Below are 23,528 nucleotides of genomic sequence, written 5' to 3'. Positions count from 1 at the left end.
AAGGAAAAACATGTTTAACTTCAGGGATGTTTCCTCTGGGAGAAACAGCAGAGACAGAGAAGACACAGGATCCTGCCTCAGGTTTCCCAGATATCAGGGCTATGCTGTCTGGCCATTCTGCCTTACTCCTGATTCTGTTTTAATTCTTGCTTCCCAACTCTTTCATAACTCGGTATCATTAAGTGGATTACTTTTGTCTCAATAATGGGGCCAACTCTTACAATGTGTTATGAGAATATTATATAAAGTATTTAAGCTTTTCTGTGACAAATGATGCATAAAACAGAAGTATGACTGTAGATATTACATGATAGTCATCTAAAATAAGGACAAAATATCACAAATCAAACTTGTTGTCATATGACAATTTCATGACAGAATCTTTTCCAGGTCACAAGTCACCCCCAGAACCTGACACTTGCTCTGGAGTCCTTCACTTACTCTTTAGGTTCAAACAGAACATTTTATGTAGGAGGAGGATATGCAAATTAGCCTCTCCCTGCTATGATGAAAACAGCCCAGCCCAGCATAGGCTCCAGGAGAGGGGTTGCTTCAGGGGTTGCCAGGGGCTCCATTCTGACACTGACAGAACCAACATGGCGTGTGGGCTGAGCTGGCTTTTCCTGGTGGCTGTGTTAGGAGGTAAGTCTTGGGCGACAGAGACACAGAGCATGAGAGAGATGGGAAAGACAGATCTTCTGTGTGAGGAGAGTTTCCTGACCAGGATGTCTTTGTGTTTGCAGGGGTCCAGTGTGAGATGCAGCTGGTGGAGCCTGGGGGAAAATTGGTGCAGCCCGGAGGGACCCTGACACTCTCCTGTGCAGCCTCTGGATTCACCTTTAGTGACTACATGATGAGCTGGATCCGGCAGGCTCCAGGGAAGGGCCTAGAGGGGGTTTCAAGCATAAGTAGTAAAAGTAGTTATATATACTATGCCGACTCTGTGAAGGGTCGGTTCATGGTCTCCAGAGACAACAACAAGAACACACTCTCTCGGCAAATGAGCCGCCTGAGGGAGGAGGACACGGCTCTGTACTACTGTGCGAGACACACAGTGAAGAGAAGGCTGTGTCGGTCCAGACACAAACCACCTGCAGGAGGAAGCAGGGTAAGCTTCAATGGCGCAGGCCCCCAGGAGGCTCTGAGGACTCTCCCATGAGGAAACGTTGCTCATGACCAGAGGAATCATGTTTCTGTGGAGATCAGGCCTGACCTGCCCCTCAGCTCTCAGATGACCCCAAGGGCACCTTGTCCTGTGGGTTGTGGCCCTTAGGCCTCCACTCCCGCTGTGGGCAGTAATGACTTATCACACTCTCTCTTTCCTGATGAAAAGTTTCCACTGACAGGATAATGACTTCTCTGGGGCCTGACGGACACATTATTCTCTTGTACAAATTAATATGACCCTGTAGAATTATCATTGTCTTCTGTAAGTATCACTTGATCAGAAAGGGAAATTCTGGTGTTCACTCAGCTGTGTGCTGGCTCTTTCCTTCTGCCCTCAGACAGACTCTGTGCCAACTGACCTGCTGCCTGTTAGACTCAACCTGGTCACCTTACACCCGGGAGTTCTGTTCTTCTGGACTGCCTGACCTCTTGTCCTCCATCCACTCACTAAGTGGACATTCAGATTTACCCAATCCTCCTCCACCCCTCACCCATTGTAGAGGAGAGACCAGGTCTTGTGACATGGGCAACACTGACCCATTCACAGTGAGACAACATGCAAGGACCAGGAGCATGTCCCTGAGCCCCCACTATCCCGACATCCCCAGATATGCCACACCCCAGAGCCCAGGGTCCCTTCTTACACCGAGGCTCATACAGAGACCATTGCAGGTGTGAGTTTTAATGAATTTCTCATTGTGGATCAACCTCAACCTCCGTTCACCCTCCTGAGACACTGAAATTTGGGGATTAGGATCTACATTCCCCCCTCCCATCACATGGTGACACTACTGAGGCAGCTCTCCTGTTTTTGTGACCTTCCAAAGTCACCTGTTCAACATCACAAATGTGCAATTAAATCCTCTTCACTTTGAAAATAAAAACAGTGTCATAGATTCAATGTCAATAATAAAGTTAAACTGTGAAGATATATTTCTTATTAGAATCATATTTTCAGCCCAGATACAACACGACTAAATTGGGATAAAATGGACGAGTCTCTAATCATTATGAAAACCTGTTATTATCCAAATGCAGATAATATGGTTTTCTTTGGTTTTGGGGCCACATCTGGCATTCTCCATGTTTGCCTCCTGTCTGTGTCCTGGTCCCCTCTGTAGTGCTCAGGGTATCAGTTAGTGGTAACAGATTAAGTCTTGAGACACTCTTGAGTTATCATGTGCAAATTCCATTGTACCTGCACAAATTGTTGTCAAGAACAAAATCATGAAAATGTTTCTGTCATGCCAGGAGTGTCTAATAATGAGAAATGAAAAATGAATGATTTATGGTTTTATTCATTTCTTTCATTTTTTTAGTAAATTACTAATTATGATCCAGGATGACTTACTTTACATGTGTAAGGAATAAAAAATGCATAAAATGAGTATGGGAGGATTGATCAAAGAGATATATCTTCATTAATGTACTGATTATAGAGTAAAGCATGTTAAAAAATCTTTAGCTAAAGTGAGTTTTCATCAGTTTAAGAATATTTTCATCTCCTTCCCCCTTCACCAATGGGACTCTGAAGTGACACCCACATATGGCCACTGTCTACTTAAAGTCCCACATGGCCATGATCCAGACACATACACATGAATCTCTGACCTGAACAACTTGCTGCAGAGATGTCTCTTGATTTTGCCATAGTCCACTTTCACTGGGCCACTCCAGACAGGGACAGGTGTCATCCCTCCGCCTGCCCCCTATGAATCCAGACTTCCGCCATCTTCTAGAACACAGCAAAAAGCTCCAGGTACAAGGTGGCAGTGACGGGAAATGCCAGGCCTCACAGGACAGGGGAGAAGTTGGCCCTTCTCCTTCCCCCCACCCGATGGGACTCTGAGATTATGCCCACATATGGCCACTGTGTACTTACGCTCCCAAACAGCCATGATCCAGAGACATACAAATGAATCTCAGACCCCAGTAATTTGCTGCAGCGATCTCTCCAGACCCTAATTATTAAAATTTTTAAATTTCTAGAACACATGAAGCAATACCAAATACATTAGCATTGCCTTTTCGAAGGTAGGAGTGGTGGGTGGTGGGACTGGTCTGAAATATCGAAGGCAACCAGAGTAGAGAAAGAGAGTACTGAGCAAAGTGTCTGTCACACAGCGGGGAGGTATGGAATGGTGGTGGTGATGGGGGGATGATACTGGGGATTTGGGTGGTGGAAAGCGTGCACTGGTTAAGGAATTGGTGTCTGATGATTGTGTGATTGAAGGTCAAATATGAAAACTTTTTACTGTGACTCACGGTGATTCAATAAAAAAGTGGGGGTCGATAATGTTACCAGTGGGTTTTAGCAAAGTGGTTTGGGAAATGGTGCCATCATTTTGCATTCTCCTGTTGACTCCATTCCTTCCTGAGATCTGGGGTCCAGTCTGCCTGGAAACTGCTGGTTTGGGTGGAGCATGGGGAGACATCACAGCTGAGGGCAGGGCTGTGAGAATTCTGGGTTCTGGGCCTGCAGCTGTGCTGGGACAGGACCCCCAGGACAGAGCAACAGTGAGTCGTGTGTTTTGCACACCAGAGAGTCAGTCAATCATCTCAGTCTTATACCCTCTTTTGAAGAGACAGCGATAGTACTGAATTGGCAAATAGAACTTCAGCCATACTAGACACTGCTGGGTCAAACAAGGATGGAATTTTGTCGCCAAGATTCAAGGGCTCCACGTGTGCCCACTCTTTATCTAGGTTTGTCTCTAATTTCTAACTAGTCTCTGGACTTCTCGAGCAACCACCTGGACGGTCTCCCTGGTAAGGTCCGAGGAAGTTGCCTTCCTCCTCCCTCCCAAGTTGTGTAAAAGAAATTGTTTTCTCCCATTTGATCACGTGAGTGTAAACATATCTTGGACCCCACAAATCTAGTCAGGATGTGAGGCAGTTGTCTCTTTAACTTTTTTTTTTGTTTGCTTGTTTTTACAAAACATAAGAGTATATCTAGTCTGCTCTTAAATACATGCTGGGACATAGTTTTGAAGTATCAATCTGATAGGAGTTTTGGGGTCCTTGGTGGAGATAAGAAGCTCTGCCCCAAGGTGCAGTGATGGGAAGACAAGGAACACTTCTTGTTCATGTCTCCTATTTGGCTCTGAGGGTAATCAGTGAGCTCAGGAGAACTCAGGGGCCACATTAGAGCTACCGTGGATGTGACGGGGAGACTCACCCAACCCCAATCCTCACACCGCCTGACTTGTTTGTGCATTTGTATTTATTTCAGTTCAATTTGGTTGAATTCGTGGGGTACATTTTTCACTTTTGAGTCTTAATGCTGAATTATTTTTAAGTAATATTTTAGACCATATTTTCTGACTTTCTGGATTTCTCAACCCCCACACTACATAGAAAAAGTAGGTACAATATGTGACACAGCCTGTGTCTAGGCTCTATTCATCTTGGGGGGGAGTGGGGTGGGTCATATCTGGCAGTGATCAGGGCTTGTGTACTTTTACCCTTGTTGCTGTGTGAGTTTGAGTACTAAGACCAGGCTCCCTGACCAACAGATTGTGTGCTGAAGGTCTCCATGAGCTGTGTCTATGCTCCTGACAGGGTCAGGCTTCCTGAGTGATGACCCCAGTACAGGGTCCTGAGGTTCATGCTGGCCTATGGACACTGAGTTATAGACAGGACAGAGCAGGGTCAGGCGCTGTTACCACAACAACCACACCAGGCAAGTCACTGGAGAGAGGCTCTTCCTTGTTCATATATAAATCCGACAACAGTGACAATTATCATTCTAACAACCACCTTGACTCTACTTCAGGCGAGGATATTTTCATCTAAGATAAGTGCGTGAAGAAACTAATGAAAAATTTGATTGGGTTGAAACAAACTGTCAGAATTCACTGTAATAATAAATATGACAGTTTGAAACCAAAATTTGGACAGACAGTTGAAGATCAAGAGCAAACACACAAGAACATGGAGGGGCAGGGCCCTGTCTACAGGTAGAGGGCCTGGTGGAGCTGGGTTTGGTCATCTGGGACCTGAGACACGGGGACTCTCCTTTCCAGCTGCCGTTGCCCCCTAAGCAATTCATGTTTCCTGAGAGCTCCTCAGCATGTTCTTTGTGCTGGAGGAAGAGACCCGTCTCTGACAGGATCCCAGGGACAGGCCTGATTCTCCTGGCTTCCTCCTAAGAGAGTCAGGGTCTGAGACACAGAATGGGGCTCACAGGATCAGGCTTAGTTTGTGAGAAAGGCTCAGGATCTCTCTCCGTCCTTCAGCAACAGCCCAGAGGAAGATGGCTACTCTGGAGAACACCTGGTGTCCCTCAGATTTTCTTCCAAGATTTTCTGTGAAGTGACCAGATGGCACAGGAAGAACCACATGGAAGTTTGGGCTGGTGTCATTGCAGGTTTCTGAACTGTAGGTCTACCCATGGCAGACTCCCAATATTACACATTAAGTTGGAAATTATGTCTCTGCAAGAAATTCTTTTTTCTGAGATGAATTCCTTGTGGTGGCCAGACCCCATTCTGGAGTTTCTGTGAAGACCTGTCCCTTTCTACATCTTCATATCTCTATAGTCCTGAGCTGGAATCCTGCCATTGGACAAGGGACAGTGGAGGAGATGACCCTCTATGAAAAGGACCAAGGTTACATTTATCCTATAACGTGGTGTTAAGGAAATGGTCAGGGTCAGGTTCTGTGAAGTCCTGATGTTGGGGACATCTCAACCCAGCTCTGGGGAAAGTCATGACCCAAGCACCGACACACAGTCAGGGGTGTGTCCAAGAGGGCTGGCAGTAGCATGGACTAGCAGACAGGATCTAGAACGAGGCCTCAGGGGCTGCTCCCTAGACCCCAGGTTCATGCATCCCACCTGAGTTTACCTGGGTCTGACCTCACCAATTGACCAATATTCTTGGGAAATATATGATATTGAGTGAGACATTAATTTTATGCATGCCTTGAAATCTGGGAATAACTAATCACAATTCATAACTTTCTTTCAATTGATACGGAGTACATGTATTCATGGAAATATATCCATGCACGAATGTATACACTAGATGAGTGGAAAACAGAAATATATATATATATATATATATATATATATATATATATACCCTATTAGTGTCCACTGGGAAGCCTCAGACAGCTTGACTACATGATAGACTATCAGTCATGCAGACCACAGTATTACTGGGAAAATTCGTGCTTCTGTAGTTGGACTATGAGATTTACTTCTTAGGCTGAAACCAGATTCATACCTGCACTTTGAAAACTGTTACCATATTTATCAAAATGGTCAATTTAAAAAAGGGAACAAATCCTTCCCAATGACAGGGAAAATGCTCATATCTGATGTGAGAGTATTTTCATTCCCTCTCCTAGAAGAACGTTGAATATATATGAATCAAGACGACCCTTCAATTCTTGAAGGCACAAAAAACACAATATTGGGGAAAATTCCGACTGAGGTCAATGCAGAGCACAGAAGTAGGGGCCCGACCTGAAGGCCAGCCTGGATTGTCAGTGTGTTAGAGCAGAAAGACGCAGATTCCTGGGACAGGGCAGTCCAGAAATCAGACCTCGAGTATTGTTCTCAATGTGTCCTTCCTGCCTCCACACAGAGCAGTGTCTAGATGGGCCTCCTTGGTGACTGAACTGCTACCTACAGTTCGGGAATGTTAACCTGTTCTCAGTCTCCCACTGTCCTCTGTGTGTAGTGACAACTCCAAGTGACACTTGGAATGCCACGATCTCATATCACCAACTACTCCCCTAGTGCTACACACTTCCAGCTGATTCCAGAAAGTATGGAGCATTGCCCTGAAGACATTTTACTCATAAATTTCACATATATGAGGAACATCTGGAAAGAGTCCTAATCCTGCCTACCCTCTGGGCCTTACCATGCTTACTGAGTTGAAAAACACTCAACTCACTGCAATATAGAAAAAAGGAGAGGATATCATGCTGGTTCAAGCAGTCATCAGAAAAGAAAGAGATACAGAATGATCTGTCTTATAATAAAGGATCCACAGCAAGGTAGTAACAAGGGTTAAGAGCAGTGCAATAGGAGAACTGATCTCCACAATTGAGTATTTTGGGAGCAGGGGCTTTAACCCTGACCAATATCTGAATTCTCACAACATCCTATTCCCTGAACTCCAAGACTTGAACCTGTTTCAATCTCCCAGGCCCTGCACCAAGTGCCAGAGGCACAGAATTGTTTTCCCAGCTGCATACAGACAGGGCACAGGGACAAAAAGGGCTCCCTGATGAGCAGAGGTGTGGGGGAGTCTCCTAGCCCTGACCCAGATCTAACCATCCACTTGTGTCCTGGACAGATATGAATCTCATTTCCCCTAACTCAGTGCCTGGAGGAGACTTTAAGTTTCTTGTTCTGGGGAGGCCCAAGGAACACAGCTTCTTGTGTTCAACATTTAAACAGGGAGCCCTCAGCTTATATTTGAAATAACAGGAAGAAAGGAAATGTTATGGCTGACACTGGGGGAAGTTTTTTTTATCCTTTCAAGATTTTCAGGAAAATCCACTCCTCTCAAAGGTGTTGAGTTCAAAAATCCCTGATATATCGATCCATGCCTTGTCTTCCCTGCTGAGATTTCAGCATGAAGTGAGGAGCATCTCTGTGGGTCTGGAGAAACATACCTCTTGCAGAGGCCATTGATCAAATGCATGGGCCTCCGTCTTCCTGCATGTAGTTATCTTGTAACTACAGGGAGTTTGGGAACAAGGAGCTGGTTCATCTGTCTTGGGCAGTAGATGCTCAAAGATTTATGAGTGCAGTGTGGCTGAGACATAGCAGCCCAAATAGGCCCTTGACCCTTAGTCATATGACAGATTTTATTAGAAGATCAATGGCCCATAGATGCTGAGGGAGAATGCCTGTGTGCACTAAGGAGCAAGTGGCAGAGAGAAGCAGGGGATTGTTATGCCTGGAAGAAGTGCTGGAGCACTGGCCTTGATGCTCTAAGGCAGAGGAAATATTGAAATATTGCTGACACCAGAGATGTCTATTTACCAAGTCTCGAGACATTGGGCACCAGTAAAATCAAGGCCAGTTGATCTACGCTATTCATAGAAATGTCAGAGAACTTGGTGCCTGGGAAGCTCTCTACAGGTCCAATGTTCTCTAGCAGCCAAGGGGTCATCCAGAGAGAACTCCACACCTCCAGGAATCTGGGTTGGCCATGTGCAACATAAGTGCCTTACCACTGTACTATCTCTCAGCCCCTGTTTGTTTGGTTGTGCTGCATGTGCCACTTTGGTATACTTCTGGTTCTATGCTCAGGGATAACTCCTGGTGGGGGCATGGGAAACCATGTGAAGTGCAGGGAGTAAACCTCTATAGTATTCCATTGTGTAGATTTAGGGGGTATGTTAATGCAGAAAGAACAGTGGAATCGAAGAGGTGTGTCCGGAGCCAGAGGTTCTTCATCCTTTTAGCTATTTCTCAATGCTCTTGAAGGTGTTCCAAGCTGCTCTCTTCCTCTTGGGCAACTCAGATGCCAGGTCACTGGTCATGTTGACTTCTCGACCGAGGTACACATAAATGTTGCATTTGGAGATGGTTGTTCTGTTGAGAGTGAATGGAACGTCAGGAACAAGACTTGTTCTCATGAACATTGTCTGTGATCGACACTACCTCCACTACCCAGCCGTCGCCACACTCCAGGACGCATTCCGGACCCGCGTGGCAGTTCCGGCCGAGACTCATGCATGACTGAAGACCCACAGAACAAGATAAGCGGAGCTCTCTGAGACCTTGGACTCCAACTCGGCGGACCCAGGGACAGAGTTTCTCTGCTTGCTCCCACCAACCACAGGACGCTTTCCGGACCCGCGTGGAAGCTCCAGTCGAGACGCATGACTGAAGACCCACAGAACAAGATAAGCAGAACTCTCTGAGACCTTGGACTCCACCTCGGCGGACCCAGGGACAGAATTTCTCTGCTTGCTCCCACCAACCACAGGTGACAAAGGGATTCTAATAAGGAGCCCCACCCTACCCTGCCCTGTCTGCTTCCATCAACCACCCAGGGATCGGATTGCGCACAGAAGACCCACCCTACCCAGATAAATACCCCACAGGGAGATTTCCACTATCGACACTACCTCCACTACCCAGCCATCACCACACTCCAGGATGCTTTCCGGACCCGCGCGGCCCGCGCTAGACATCATAAAACACTAAATACCCATCTTCCGGAATTGTCGTATCATATTTGATAGGGTTCAAATATGGTAACACCTACAAGGGTGATTAGAGGTCGCCCCAAAAGCCTCTATCCCTCTCGGAAAGACTCGCAAGCTACTGAGAGTATTCCGCCCGCATGGAAGAGCCTGGCAAGCTATACGTTGTGTATTCGATATGCCAAAACCAGTAACTACAACTGGTCTCATTCACCTGACCCTGAAGTCTTCACCGACGTGACAGCACTGAGAAGGATGAGAAAGGAGAGGCCAACAAAATCTCAAGGCCAAACTAGGCTACCACAACGAAGGAAGACAAAAATGATCGTCTGTACTTTCAATGCACTTACGCTAGCATCAGATACATCCATCGAGGACCTGATGATACAAGCGCGAATGATCAAGTACAACATCATTGGTCTGACTGAGACAAGAAGGCACGAATCTCACCATGCCATTTTCGACACTGGAGAAGAATTTTTCCTCGGAACATGCGATAAAAGAGGTGTTGGAGGCATCGGTGTCCTTGTCAACACAAACTTGGCCAACAGCATTGATTCATTCGAATGCCTAACAACCTGAATCGGACGTTTACATCTGAATAGATGTGGCTCACTGCCTGCAGTTTCTCCTCCGCTTTGCTGATGACATTGTTTTAATAACACCAAACATCAGTCAAGCGGCACAAATGCTGGCCGACTTTGACCGTGAGTGTGGAAAGGTAGGACTACAGCTGAATCTTACAAAGACAATGTTTATGAGAAACAGCCTCGTTCCTGATGCCCCATTCGCTCTCAACAGAACGACCATCTCCGAATGCAACAGTTATGTGTACCTAGGTCGAGAAGTGAACATGACAAATGACCTGGCACCCGAGCTGCGCAGGAGGAAGAGAGCGGCTTGGAACGCCTTCAAGAGCGTCGAAGAAATAGCTAAGAGGATGAAGAACCTCCGGCTCCGGGAACATCTCTTTGATTCCACTGTTCTTCCTGCATTAACATATGCCTCAGAGACCTGGGCCCTATGCAAACAGGATGAGAACGCTATTCAGGTCTCTCAAAGAAGAATAGAAAGAGCTATGCTTGGAATATCACGTTTCACTCAAATGAGAGAAAAAATCTGGAGTTCCGACATCCCTCGACGATCCAGAATCAGGGACGTTGTCTCATTTGCCAAGGTGTCAAAAATCAGATGGGCTGGTCACGTAATGAGATTTAAAGACAACCGCTGGACTAGAGCTGTTACTGACTGGATTCCACGGGATGTCAAAAGACTGCGTGGCCGCCCACCTACCAGATGGTCAGACTTCTTCGTGAAGATCATGAATGATCGGTTTGAGGCTCTTCATGTTCCCAGAGCGAACAGATGCCATTGGGCTACACTAGCACGTGACAGGGACAAATGGAGACGTTACTGGCGCCCGCTCGAGCAAATCGACGACTAACGGGAAGTTAAGTGATTAAGTGATTAAGTGATTAAGTTATTGTCTTTGTGAGGTTCAGCTGAAATCTGACATTTACACACTCGCGGTTGAAGTTGGCCAGCATTTGTGCCGCTTGGCTAATGTTTGGTGTTATTAGAACGATGTCATCAACCAAGACAGGGTGGTATAGTCGCCGACCGTCTATCTTCACTCCCATTCCTTCCCATTCCAGTTGTCACATGACGTTCTCGAGGGTGGCAGTGAAGAGTTTCGGTGAAATGGTATCACTCTGCCAAATCCCTCTCTTGACATCGATGATCACTTCTTTGTAGAATGGTTAGATCCTGGTAGTGAATCCGTAATGCAGCTCACGGAGGATCTTGATGTGTTGAGTTTGAACCTCCTGATTGGCTATGGCTTCAATGACCGCTTCCGTCTCAACAGAATCAAAGGCCTTCTTTAAATCAATGAACGTTAGACAGAGCAGCATATTGAATTACCGAGAAACCTCAAAGAGCTTGGTTATCGTGTGGATATGGGCGATGGTGCTGAATCCTTTGTGGAACCCAGCTTGCTCGCATGGTTGTCCTTCATCTAGTATTCTGCCAATCCTATTGAGGATGACTCGAGTGAACAGCTTGTAGATGAAAGACAATAGCCAGTGTATTGATGAATACTGACAGCAGGTTCTTCAGGTGTTCAGGTCTGACCTTGTCTGAGTCAGGTGCTCTTGTTTCTTTACTGACAAGACGGCGTTTCAGATTTTGGAAGGGAGAACATTGGGAATGACATATCCATCCTGCAGAATTTGGTATGTGCGCAAGTGGATGTGGCTATTAAACAGATCTGAGTAGAACTCATGAGTAATCTTCTCCATTGACCTTCTGGAAGATGTGATAGATCCATCAGGACGTCAGAGGGCAGTCATCTGGTCTTGTAGTTGGTGAAGGATAGGTGGGCGTTAGGAATGCTTTTCCTGGCTTCTGCTGCATCTACCAGCACTTCTGTTCTTCTCTCTTTGAGGTCTTCCTTCATCTCCTCTCTGAACTGCTTTGCGAGTTCAGAAGTTTGCTTGCGGTTGCCTGAGGTATGAACCAAGACATGTTAGGGAATAAACTCAAGAGTTTTTGAAGGCAGGCTTTTGTGTGTGTGTGTGTATCTCTTGGCATTCCTTGTGCAATTATGGAGGTTCTGAACCAGTCGATCGTATTCCTCATTGATGTTGTCAATAACGGCATCTTCCCATGTTGCAGCAACAGAGCCAAAGAGCTCCGTGTTGGTGGTTGTTCTGGGAGTTCTCTTTTTAAACTTTGCAGCCCTTTCTCCCCTCTCTGTGAAGTAGAATTTTATATGAAGGATATGGCAGTCCGATCCCGTTTGGAATTTTGGGATAACATTACATCAGTCAGGCAAATCCTCGATTAAATATGATGTGGTCTATTTCGTTGTGGAAGTGTCCACCAGGAGACAACTATGTCCAACGTCTAGATTCAGTCTTCTGGAACTGTGAGTTACCATAGATGGTCTTGGTCAACATGATGAACTCAGACAGTCTCTCACCCTGTTCGTTCCATTCTAGGCCATTGGTCCCTATGTGGAGTTCTTCACCTGATCTTCTCGGTCCTATCTTGGAATAAAATCACCGACAACAATTTTGTAGAAGGTGTGGCTTTCTTTATAGTACTTATCCAGCTCCATGTAGACTTCTCAATTTCTCCTTCACCATAATTGGATGTTGGTGCATAGACAATGAAGAAAGAAACTGCCAGCAGTGAGCCACAGCTATTCAAGTGTAATCGTCTGATTCGGGTTGTTAGGCATGCAAATGAATCAATGCTCATGGCTAAGTTAATGTTGACAAGGACACCGACACCACCAACTCCTCTTTTGTCGCATGTTCCAAGGAACAGTTCTTCTCCAGTGTCGAAAACGGCGTGATGTGATTGATGCCTTCTCATCTCAGTCAGAACAATGATGTCATACTTGATCTTTCGCGCTTGCACCATCGGGTTCTCGAGGGATGCATCAGATGCCAGCGTACGTGTATTAAAAGTACAGACAGTCATTTTTGTCTTTCTTCATTTTGGCAGCCTAGTTTGGCCTTGAGATTTTATCAGCCTCTCCTTCCACATCCTTCTCAACGCTGCCGTATTCAGAGTCAGGGGAATGAGATCTATTGTATTTACTGGATTTGGCATATTGAATAGACCATGGATATCTTGCCAGGCTCTGCCGTGTGGGTGGGGTATTCTCGGTAGCCTGAACACATAAATAAAATTTACAGGTGTTCCTATTCAGGCATATGTGCTGGAATGATACTCTGAGCAGTCTGCTGGGTTCTCTGAGAGCAAGAATTAGAGAATAAGAAGTCACGTGGCCACGAATGCAGACACGAATACTTCCGGGAGCTTGGTGTTATAGTCTCTGGATCCTGGCCGTTGGTGGGGTTACACGGCAGTTGGTGGGTCTAGATACTGGAAGGCCCAGTACCGAGCCATGCAGGCTTGCAGATCTCAGCCCTGGGTCCCGCACACCTGGGTTCATCTGCCGGTTCCTCTATGCATGAGGTTCATCAAAGCATGTGGAGAGTGGTCTCAGCATGACTTTGACTGGGTCCGGAATTATCCCCTATCAGCTCACTAAATGGACATTCAGGTTTCCCCATTCCCTCTCCACCCCTCAGCACTTGAAGAAGTGAGAGCAGGTCCTGTGACATGTGCAGCGCTGACCCCTTCACAGTGAGGCAAGAGGCAGGACCCAGATCATCGATGCTCTCCCTGAGGCACCCCCAGCACCCCCAGATACACCACACCACAGAGCCCAGGGACCCTCCTTACATTGAGGCTCCATAAGAGGCCCTGACAGATGTGACTCTTAATGAACTTCTCATTGTGGATCAACCTCAACCTCCGTTCACCCTCATGAGACAACGAAACTTGGGGATTTGAATCTATATTCACCCCTCCCATCACATGGTGACACCACTGTGGGAGCTCTCCTGTTTTAGTGACCCTCCAATGTCACATGTTAAAGATCACAAATGTACAATTCAATCCTCTTCACTTAGAAAATAGAAACAGTTTTATAGCTTCAATTTCAATAATAAAACTAAACTGTAGAGGCATATTTCTTATTAGAATCACATTATAAGCCAGGATAATGTAGAGCGATAGCACAGGAGGTAGGGTGATTGCCTTCCATGTGGCCGAACCAGGTTCTATTGGGTGTCTCAGTAGCCAGTCTGAGACCCTGGCCAAATCCCCTGCCCTTAGATACAGGAGATAACTCTGTTCACAAGGCCCCAGGGCCCTGTCCACACTCCACCCAGAAAGGCCCTCTGGTTGAAAGGATAATGGGGTTTAGGACACACCCTTAACCATCTGTCAGTGTCAACACACCCAGCCCTGAAGACGGGCTATGCCAATCATCAACCCTGTGCATTGCCAGGTGTGACCCAAAAAAGTCAAAAATAAAAAGAAACTGCAAGAACTCAAATTAATATTGCAAGAAAAGCTCAACGAGCTCCTATAGGCAAGACAAATACAATAATCCTCTAAAGAAAGATGGCACAAAACCGCAAGACACTGATTATTCTCAATGTTAATGGTCTAAATGCACCTATTAGAAACAAAAGATGACAAAATGGCTTAAAACATTAACGGCACCATTCTTCCGCCTATAGTTGGAGCAAACACAGACTCAAAGTCAAATGCTAGAAAACAATTCTTTTAGAGATGAATATTTTTAACACGTCCTGGGTGTTCATACTAGTATCCAATGGCATATATTTCAGGTAGAACAAGCTTACCAGAAACATTGAAATTCATGCGTTAATAAAAAAGGAATTTGTACATAAGGGAAAAATCACACTCGAAACATGCATGCACCCAATGACTATACAGGAAAATACACAAAAAATCTCAAAATACACTTAAAGGAAGACATTGGTTGCAATAAAATAGTAGTTGGAGACTTTAGGGCTCTTTATCATCTCATCTCATGGCACTGAGCATTGATTCATTCGAATGCCTAACAACCCGAATCAGACGATTATACTTGAATAGAAGTGACTCACTGCTAGCATTTTCCATCTTCGTTGTCTATGCACCAACATCCAGCTATGATGAAGAAGAAATTGAGAAGTTCTACATGGAGCTGGAGAAGTTCTATAAGGAACAACACACCTTCTACAAGATCATTGTCCGTGATTTTAATATCAAGATAGGACCGAGAGGATCAGCCGAAGAACTCCACATCAGGACCCATGTCCTAGAATGGAACTAACAGGTTGAGAAATTGTCTGAGTTCATCATGTCAACCAAGACCATCCATGGTAACTCACAAATGCAGAAGGCCGAATCTAAACGTTGGACATGGGAGTCTCCTGGTGGATGGTTCCACAAATTTTATGACTTAATTTTCCTAACAGTTGCACAGTATTTCTTACTGACCACATCATATTCAATCTATGGTTTTGCCTGAATAATGTCCCTGTTGTGCCAAATTTCCAAAGGGGATGGGATCACCCTCTCCTTCATGCAAAATTCTACTTCGCAGAGCTGGGGGAAAGGGCTGAAAAGTTTAAGAAAACTCCCAGAATGACCACCAACTGGGAACTCTTTGGCACTATTGTGGCAACATGGGAAGATGCCGTCATTGACAACACTGACAAGGAATGCAATCAACTGTTTCAGCAGGTTTCCAATCCTATCAAAACTGCAAAGAATAAATGAACAGAAACTTCCTAAAAGAAGAAATTCAGATTGCCAAAGCACACAAAAATTACTTAACCTCACTAATCATGGGGGAGACACAAATCAAAACAACCATGGGATATCATCTCACACCACAGAGACTGGCACACGTCTCAAAGAACAGGAAGAACCATTGCTAGCGTGGATGCTGGAGAAAGGGAATTTTCTTCATTGTTTGTGGAAATGCTGACTGGTCAGCCTTTTGGAAAAACAATGTGGACATTTCTCTAAAGATAGAACTCCCAATTGACCCAGAATTACCACTTCTGGGAATATACTCTGGGAGCCCAACAACACACAATAGAAATACCATCTGCACTCCTATATTCACTGCAGCACTATTCACAATGACCAAATCTGAAACAACCTGAGTTCCTGAGAACACACAACTATATAAAGAAAATATGGTGCATCTACACAAAGAAATACTGTGCAACTGTTAGGAAAATGAAGTCATAAAATTTGCTTATAAATGGATCCATGAAGAGTATCATATTGAAAGAAATATTTAATAAAGTTATACTTACTTTAACTTTAATAATACTACTTTAGGTAATACTTTTTATAGTAGAAATCAAGCAATACAAAAAAATCAAGCAATAGAAAAATTCAGACTAGAAATTATACCTATAATTTCACTTCTCAGAAAAAAATATTGTTAACACTAATGGATATACTTCCCAGATTTTTTACAAAGTACTTTTAAAATTTATTTACACATAGTCATTTAAAATTTCCTTTCGGGGCTGGAGCGATAGCACAGCGGGTAGGGCGTTTGCCTTGCACGCAGCCAATATGGCCGACACAGGTTCGATTCCCAGCACCCCATATGGTCCCCTGAGCACCGCCAGGAGCAATTCCTGAGAGCATGAGCCAGGAGTAACCCCTGAGCATTGCCGGGTGTGACCCAAAAAGCAAAAAAAAAAATTGCCTTTCGCCCTCCCTTCCCCCCCCCCCCACTTATTGTATCATGGATATCTTTTCATGTACTGTACAATGATTCTTTATTTTTTGTTTGTTTGTTTGTTTGGAGGCTCCCAGGAGTGCTGAGGGCAACCAGGACTACACCCAGTGGTGCTAGAAAGAGCTTGTAGTGTGGGGATGAGCCTAGGGCTGTATGCACACCAGGCATGCACTCTAACTCTTTGGACTAACTCCGCAGCTCTCCATGGCTTTTAATGACCCAGCATTTTGGTGATAGCTACCTGTAGGGAAACCACTATATTTAAGGATTCCCTCTATCGGGCGGGCATTAGGGTTTTTCCAACTCAAGACTTCCATAAACAACATTGCATTTATTTATTAAGGTTGTTTGCAGTTTGGGGGATTTTGTAGTCAACTGCTTCAGAAAAATTTGTTTAAATGCTTATCTTCTTTCCACTGTATTGTCTTTGTTCACCTTTATCAAATATTGTCTATACGTGTGTGGTTCTATTTTGAACTCTATATTCAGTCCCATATATTTATTTATCTTTATGATACCACACGCAGTTGACCCAGCTTCGATTCCTCTGCCCCTCTCGGACAGCATGGCAAGCTACCGAGAGTAACTAGCCCTCACGGCAAAGCCTGGCAAGCTCCCTGTGATGTATTCGATATGCCCAAAACAGTAACAACAAGTCTCACAATGAAGATGTTACTGGGCCTGCTCAAGAAAATCAAAGTAAAACGGGAAGACAGTGACTGAAAGAAATGTATCAGCTATGGAGAAGCAGACATAGAATGACTGCATTCATTTGTGGGAGGGGACAGAAGGATTAATCAATGGTCGGAAACTAGCCACAGGAGTGTGGGGCAAAGGGCAGTTAGGGTAGAGAAGGAACCAGTATGAAAATAATACTTAGAAATGATCATTCTGGCAAATCTGAGTGTTGAAAGTTAGTAAAGGGATATAAATAATAACCTTTCAGTATCTGTATTGGAACCCAGAAAGAAAGAGAGAGAGGGAGAGAAAGAAAGAGACAGAGAAAGAGAGAGAGAGAGAGAGAGAGAGAGAGAGAGAGAGAGAGAGAGAGAGAGAGAGAAGAAAAAGAGCCTGCCATGGAAGCAGGCAGGAAGTGGAGGCAGGAAGGAAACTGGGGACTTGGTGGTGGAAAATGTACACTGGTGAAGGTACTGTTGTTGGATTATATGACTAAAATTCAATCAGGAACAATGTTAAAATTGCGTTCCCACTGGGAATCAATTAAAAGAAAGGGAGTAATGTATAATGCCATATCAGTTTCAGTATTTAAACCAAATACCTAGAAAAGAAAATAATTTCCTAAAATAGAGGAGGGGTTCAGGCTATCTGAAAACACTGGTGTGTGGAAGTGGATAATAGTGAAGATATTGTCCTTGGAACATATATGCAAGAAATTTAATTATAATCAGTGTTGCAGCTCACAGTAATCTAATAAAAAAAACTAAAAATAAGTCCCCAAACATGAAATTTTAGAGTGACTTTCTGGTACCCAATAATTATCTCAACTCTCTAGTTCTCCGTGGAATTAGGGTACCTTATTGGACTCTGTCTGTTCCTAAATTCCATTCATTTGTTAGAGTGGGTAGGGTCACCCCTGCTCTTCTCAAGTCACGTGCACCGTTGTCAAATGTGTGAGTCTGAGAACCAGAAACAGAATCCTGCTCCAAAGTTTTTATGTGCTGAGGACAGGTCGCACCATGAGTTTTTTAAAGCACTTGACAGGGTTAAGATTCCTCAGTGATGCGCCCCCCAAACACGGTCCTGACATTCATGGTGACCCTCTGAATGCAGAGCTATATGTAGTTCAGCAGGATTAGGTGCTCCTGGACAGGACAAGCACACAAAGAAGGTCACCATGGAGGAAGCTGTTCCTTGGCCGAACACAAATACAACACCAGTGAGAATGAACAAATCCACCCCATAGGTTCCTGTGTATTTCAGATTGAAGCAGCCATAAGCAAAAGGATTTTCATCCAAGCTAAGTGTACAAATAAACTACTGTGTAAATTTATTGACTATGGATCGGACCTAGGTGTCTGAATTTCCTGACCACATCACAATGACACTTTGCCCGATGTTGTGAGCATATAGAGGGAGAATAGAAGAAAACACGCAGGGACACGGAGGGGCAGGGGTCTGTCTATAGGGTAAAGTCCCTGGGGAGCTGGGTTTGGTATTCAGAGACCTGAGACACGGGAACTCTCCTCCACACCTGCCATTTCTCCTCAGCAATTCTTGTTTCCTGAGAGCTCCTCAGTAGATTTCCTGTGCTGGAGGAAGAGGCCCGGGCTCTGACAGGGCCCCAGGGATAGGCCTGAGCACTCTGAGTCACACTCAGCACCTCCTCCCAGAGGCCCTACATACCAGCCTCCACGGGTCCACTCCATTCTCTATAGAGGCTCCCCCATGCAAATCTGCACTCGGGACCCAGGGTTAAAACCACATTAAGACTCATCCCAAATCGGCCTCCCTCTCTCCCTGACACGGTGTCTGAGATTATGGACCTCGTGGGCAGGAACGTGCATTAGCGATGGTTCCTCCTCTTTCTGGTGGCAGCTCCCGGATGTGAGTATCCCCTGGTCAGAGGCTCCAACTTGTCCTGTCCCAGATACAGCTGCAGAAGTCGGGACCAAGCCTGGTGACGCACTCGCAGACACTGTCCCTCACTTGCTGGGTCTCTCAATTCTCTATAACCAGCTATAGTGTACACTGGGTCCGCCAGGCCCTTGGAAAGGGGCTGGACTGGATTGGCGCTATATGGGGTAATGGGGGCACAGACTATAACCCAAGTCTTCAGTCCAGAGTCAGCATCACCAGGGACACCTCCAAGAACAAAGTTTACCTAAAACTGAGCAATTCAGTAATGGAGGACACAGCTGTGTATTATTGTGCAAGAGACACAGTGAGTACAAGTCTCTGTGTACCCAGACACAAACCTGCTGAGGGAGACAGGGGAGAGCTGCAGGGGTGCATGTGACCACCAGTGGGCGCTCTCCTCCAGGGATCCCAGGGTTGTGCCCAGGGTCAGGGAGAGAGGACTATAAGAGGTCACATTCTTTTCTTACTTTTTCATTTGTTTTTACATACTTGTCCACTTTGGGGGGATCATTTTCTTCTTTATTATAACATTTAAACCAAATTTAGTAAACCAAGTATATACATTTTAGTTATTACTTCCTCTTCTAGTACAAATTAGTGTTTTTTTCTTCTTGTCTCAGAGTCCTTTAGAGACCGTTACGTCCTGCTAGGTCAGGTGAGGTCGATTTTTCTACAATAAAGATCATTCCTTTTTGCATAAAGGAGAGATTTCCCCGTTATCTTCTTTATTGTCGCTGAGGGAACACAATGGCAATAGTCTAAGTGTTGATGCTTGTGGGTGACAAACTCCCTGCGCTTCTCCCAGCACCAAATACCCACACTCTGCTGTGGCCCCAGCAGAATGAAGAGATGTGCTCTATCTCTTCTTCCCAGTCATCTGAGCCCCCACCCGGCTCCTCTCGGCAACCCCAGAGTGTGGTTAGGTTGCAGGAGCCGTTATCGTTGGATCCTGTCCATCCTGACACTTTGCTTTCTATGTATCACAGGTGAATGAGATTATCCACATTACCCTTCTCCCTGGACTTCGTTAATTGAATCTAATATTTCTCAGTTTCATCCATGTTTCAGAAACCTAATAATTTTTCACCTTTTCTTATAGCTGCATAGTGTCCCATTGTGTATTTTCAACACAACATTTTGTCCATGAAATTGTCATTAAGAATTAGGAGACTTTCTATGTCCTTGCCCCTATGTAAATACTATAAAAAGCATATGTTCATGTATATCTTCTCAAATTAATTTTTCCCATTTGGCTGTAGTTATCTGGTCGGAATCACTTGGTCATATAGGAACTATTTTTGATAGTTTCATTAAAAATAGTTTTATAAAACCTTTTATTTAAACATCATTAATCACAAAATTACAAATCTATTCATGAATGTTGAAATATTTCCACTTCTTTTGAGAAATCTCCTTAGTATTTTTTATAGAAATAGAACCAAGCATTGACATTCAAAACCTACCTTGAAACCGCGTTTCTCTTTGAGAACATCCCAGCCACACTGGTTGTTTCCAGTCTTGATATCGGCCATTCTCACTGGGCTGAGAGGATCCACCACTAACCTTCTTATTGACATTTCCATGACAGTCAGTGCTGAAAAACACTTCTATACCTACAGCCCACAGGGTTGTCACCTCCAGGGAAGTCTCTGTGCATGTCCCCCCACCATTTATGACGGGGGTTTTACAGTCAGGGATTTCCTGGTGTGAGTTTTGTGAGCACTATCAGTATCTTTGATAGTAGGGTCACAATTATGATGAGTGTGTTATTATGATAACAATTTTGAAATGTTATTTTTTTATCTTAATGTACTTTTCCTTGCCCTGTAAAATCTTTTTAAATGATTATATTTTGGTTTATTTGATTTTACTTTTCATGTAAAAGTACATTTTCAATGTGATTTTCAATCAGAGTCAAATTATTGATTATACCTCTCAGAACAGTATTGAGAGCTCTGCCTACATTTTCCTCAATGTTCTTAAGGACTTTGGCCCAGTATCCGGGCCTTTAATGTACCTTAAATAAAATTCTGTAGACGATGTGAGACGTGGATTCACTTGCTTTGTGTTCTCTATTCGTGCACTTTCCTTGTTCTGCTTTAACTTCAAGCAACCCCTTGCCAAAAATTACTGTGGTAGATTTAAGGAATTATCTCTGAGTTGCAGGTTTCATTCCATTGTGTGATCATTTATGTATATTCTTATAACAAGCACGTAGTTTACACAAGAGTCAGTGAGTCCCTGGCCAGCACCAGAACCCATCCTGCTCATTCCAACCTAGCTCCAGCCCTGTCAGTCCCACTAAGATTATGTCACAGGCACCTGTGGCTGCCTGAAGTTCTAGAGTCTCAGCACTGGTGAGATATTTGAGCAGAGCACAAATCCATGTCCAGATCACCCAGCACCTACCCCCTAATCCCAAGGAGCACAAGGAATAATGAAAAACAGAGAAATATTATAATTTCAATGGGTGGGAACTGAATCAGGTAAACACTCAGGTACATCAAAACATTCGATGCTCTCGGTGGAGACCTGAGAGTAACACTTCTCTCGGTGGTCACTGAGCCTCAGAAAACACTGACAGGAAGACTCAAAAATCTCAGTGAAGGAATGAATGAGTTAATGAAAATATCATTTCAGGGTCAGAGGGATGGTGCAATGGGCAGGGTGCTTGCCTTGTACGTGGCCGACCATGGTTTGATTCTGGCATCCCATGTGGTCCCCACCCCCAACAGAAACCCGGCACTGAGTACAGAGCCAAGATTAAGCCCAAAACTGGGTGTGGCCACAAGACAAAAATGAACAAAAAAGAAAAACGTCATTTCAATATAAAGGCACTTAAGAATGGGGAATGGAAGAAGACAAAATTGGAATCGAGGGCTGGAGTTCGAGCACTGTGTGTGCATCTTGTTGCTGTGCCTCGTGCTGTATTGAGTACAACCACACAGACATCTCTCAGATTAATGTTTTATAGCACAGCGGTAGGGTGTTTGCCCTGCATGCAGCCAACATGGCCGACCCGAGTTCGATTCCTCCGCCTCTCTCGGAGAGCCCGGCAAGCTACCGAGAGTATCTCGCCCGCACGGCAGAGCCTGGCAAGTACAAGTACCCAAGGCTCATCTTTGTGTGGAAGGTAAGTCTGAAGGTCTTGGACCTCATGAATCGCCTGAGAAATTAGTAGGGGTTTATGAGTCCAGTGTCAGTTCTGGCTTGATTTTGTGCTGTGGAAGTTCGAATCGCACCCCTGCCTGTGTTGTTGGCACAGAGACAAGGAGGGGAGAGTAACATGCACTGTGAAGACACGGAAGGCGAGTATCCCAACTCCAAACAAACCATGATTCCCGTTCTTCACAATTCCATATCTGAGAATTCACCGACAATCTGGAATGTGTTTGCACCCAGCATGGGAGGTGACTGGTTTTGTGCGTGTGGTCAGCACGGGACAAGCATCGTGGATTTCCAACTACACACACTACAAGTCAAGCAAGACACATGATTCACTGATTTCTCTCTCCCAAGTCCTCCAGGCTCGTCCTTCTAAAACGAGTTTCCTACATGTAGCTTCAGCTCTGTAGGAAAAGTGCTACTTACCTGCTTCCTCCTCGAGGGTGCCCATCGGTTCCATTTCTCCTTGAAGAATATCACCACTGATCTCTGACTCCCCTCCCTCCCAACCCCCAGACCCCCTCAGCCCAGAACAGAAGTGGCTCCTCTTGGGGTTCTGACGTGGCTCATGCCAACACTATTCCCTGAAACTTGCTCCTGAGCTCAGACTCTGCAGCTCTGGGGTCAGAGTGGAGAGGAACCAGGTTAGTGTCACCCTGGGGGGCTTCTCTGCCTTTCATCTCACCTTACAATGCCCCGAGGATATCATGCCAACTCTGTGGACCACTGGGGACAGGGGAACAGGAGGAGGGTCAGCCCTGTCAAGCACATGCCACAAGCCAGTCTTGCCTTCCCAACACCAGAGTCTCACACCCCCTTCTGCTTGAGGTGAGAGTTTTTGAGAGACATTGACAAGTGACGTATCCTAGGAAGGCCCAACTGCCCATGGGCCAAGATCTCTTGACCCCGGGTGGGATGGAAACAGACCGAGTCCCTGCTCTGCCCAAGGCCCAACACTCAACACACGCACATCTGGCTGTCACCACAGCCATTGAATTGCTCGTCTACAGGATTGATCTCAGAGAGGCCAGAGAATCACCTGCACTTCAGCGTCCCATCTCAAAGCCTGAAGCCTGATGCCACCTATGCAAATGTGAAACGGGGCTGCCAGACAGAAGAAATACAGAAATTAAATGGGAACATTGTTTGGAAACCCGCTGGGCTCACGAGTAGAAACTCTACCACAGAAGGTCCAAGCGAACCTCACAGTTCAGGAAATCCTCAGGCCGGGATTTTAGCAACACCATTAGGAGACAGATGCTGTAACAAACAGTGTAAA

At 45.1% G+C, this 23,528-nt stretch overlaps 1 gene segment (V, D, J or C); it reads left to right on the top strand.

Moving 5' to 3' along the window:
- Positions 1-561: 561 nt before the first annotated feature.
- Positions 562-23,528, top strand: part of LOC130030726 (immunoglobulin heavy variable 3-66-like) — a 177,184-nt gene continuing 154,217 nt past the window's right edge. The window contains 1 exon segment of the V gene segment in view: positions 562-642. Coding sequence covers positions 597-642 — 46 coding nt within the window.

The sequence above is a fragment of the Sorex fumeus genome, unplaced genomic scaffold (genome assembly GCF_029834395.1).
Source record: "Sorex fumeus unplaced genomic scaffold, SorFum_2.1 ptg000044l, whole genome shotgun sequence".
NCBI classification, from domain to species: Eukaryota; Metazoa; Chordata; class Mammalia; order Eulipotyphla; family Soricidae; genus Sorex; species Sorex fumeus.
Note: the sequence above shows the minus strand (reverse complement) of the source record. Positions and strands in the feature narration are given on the sequence as shown.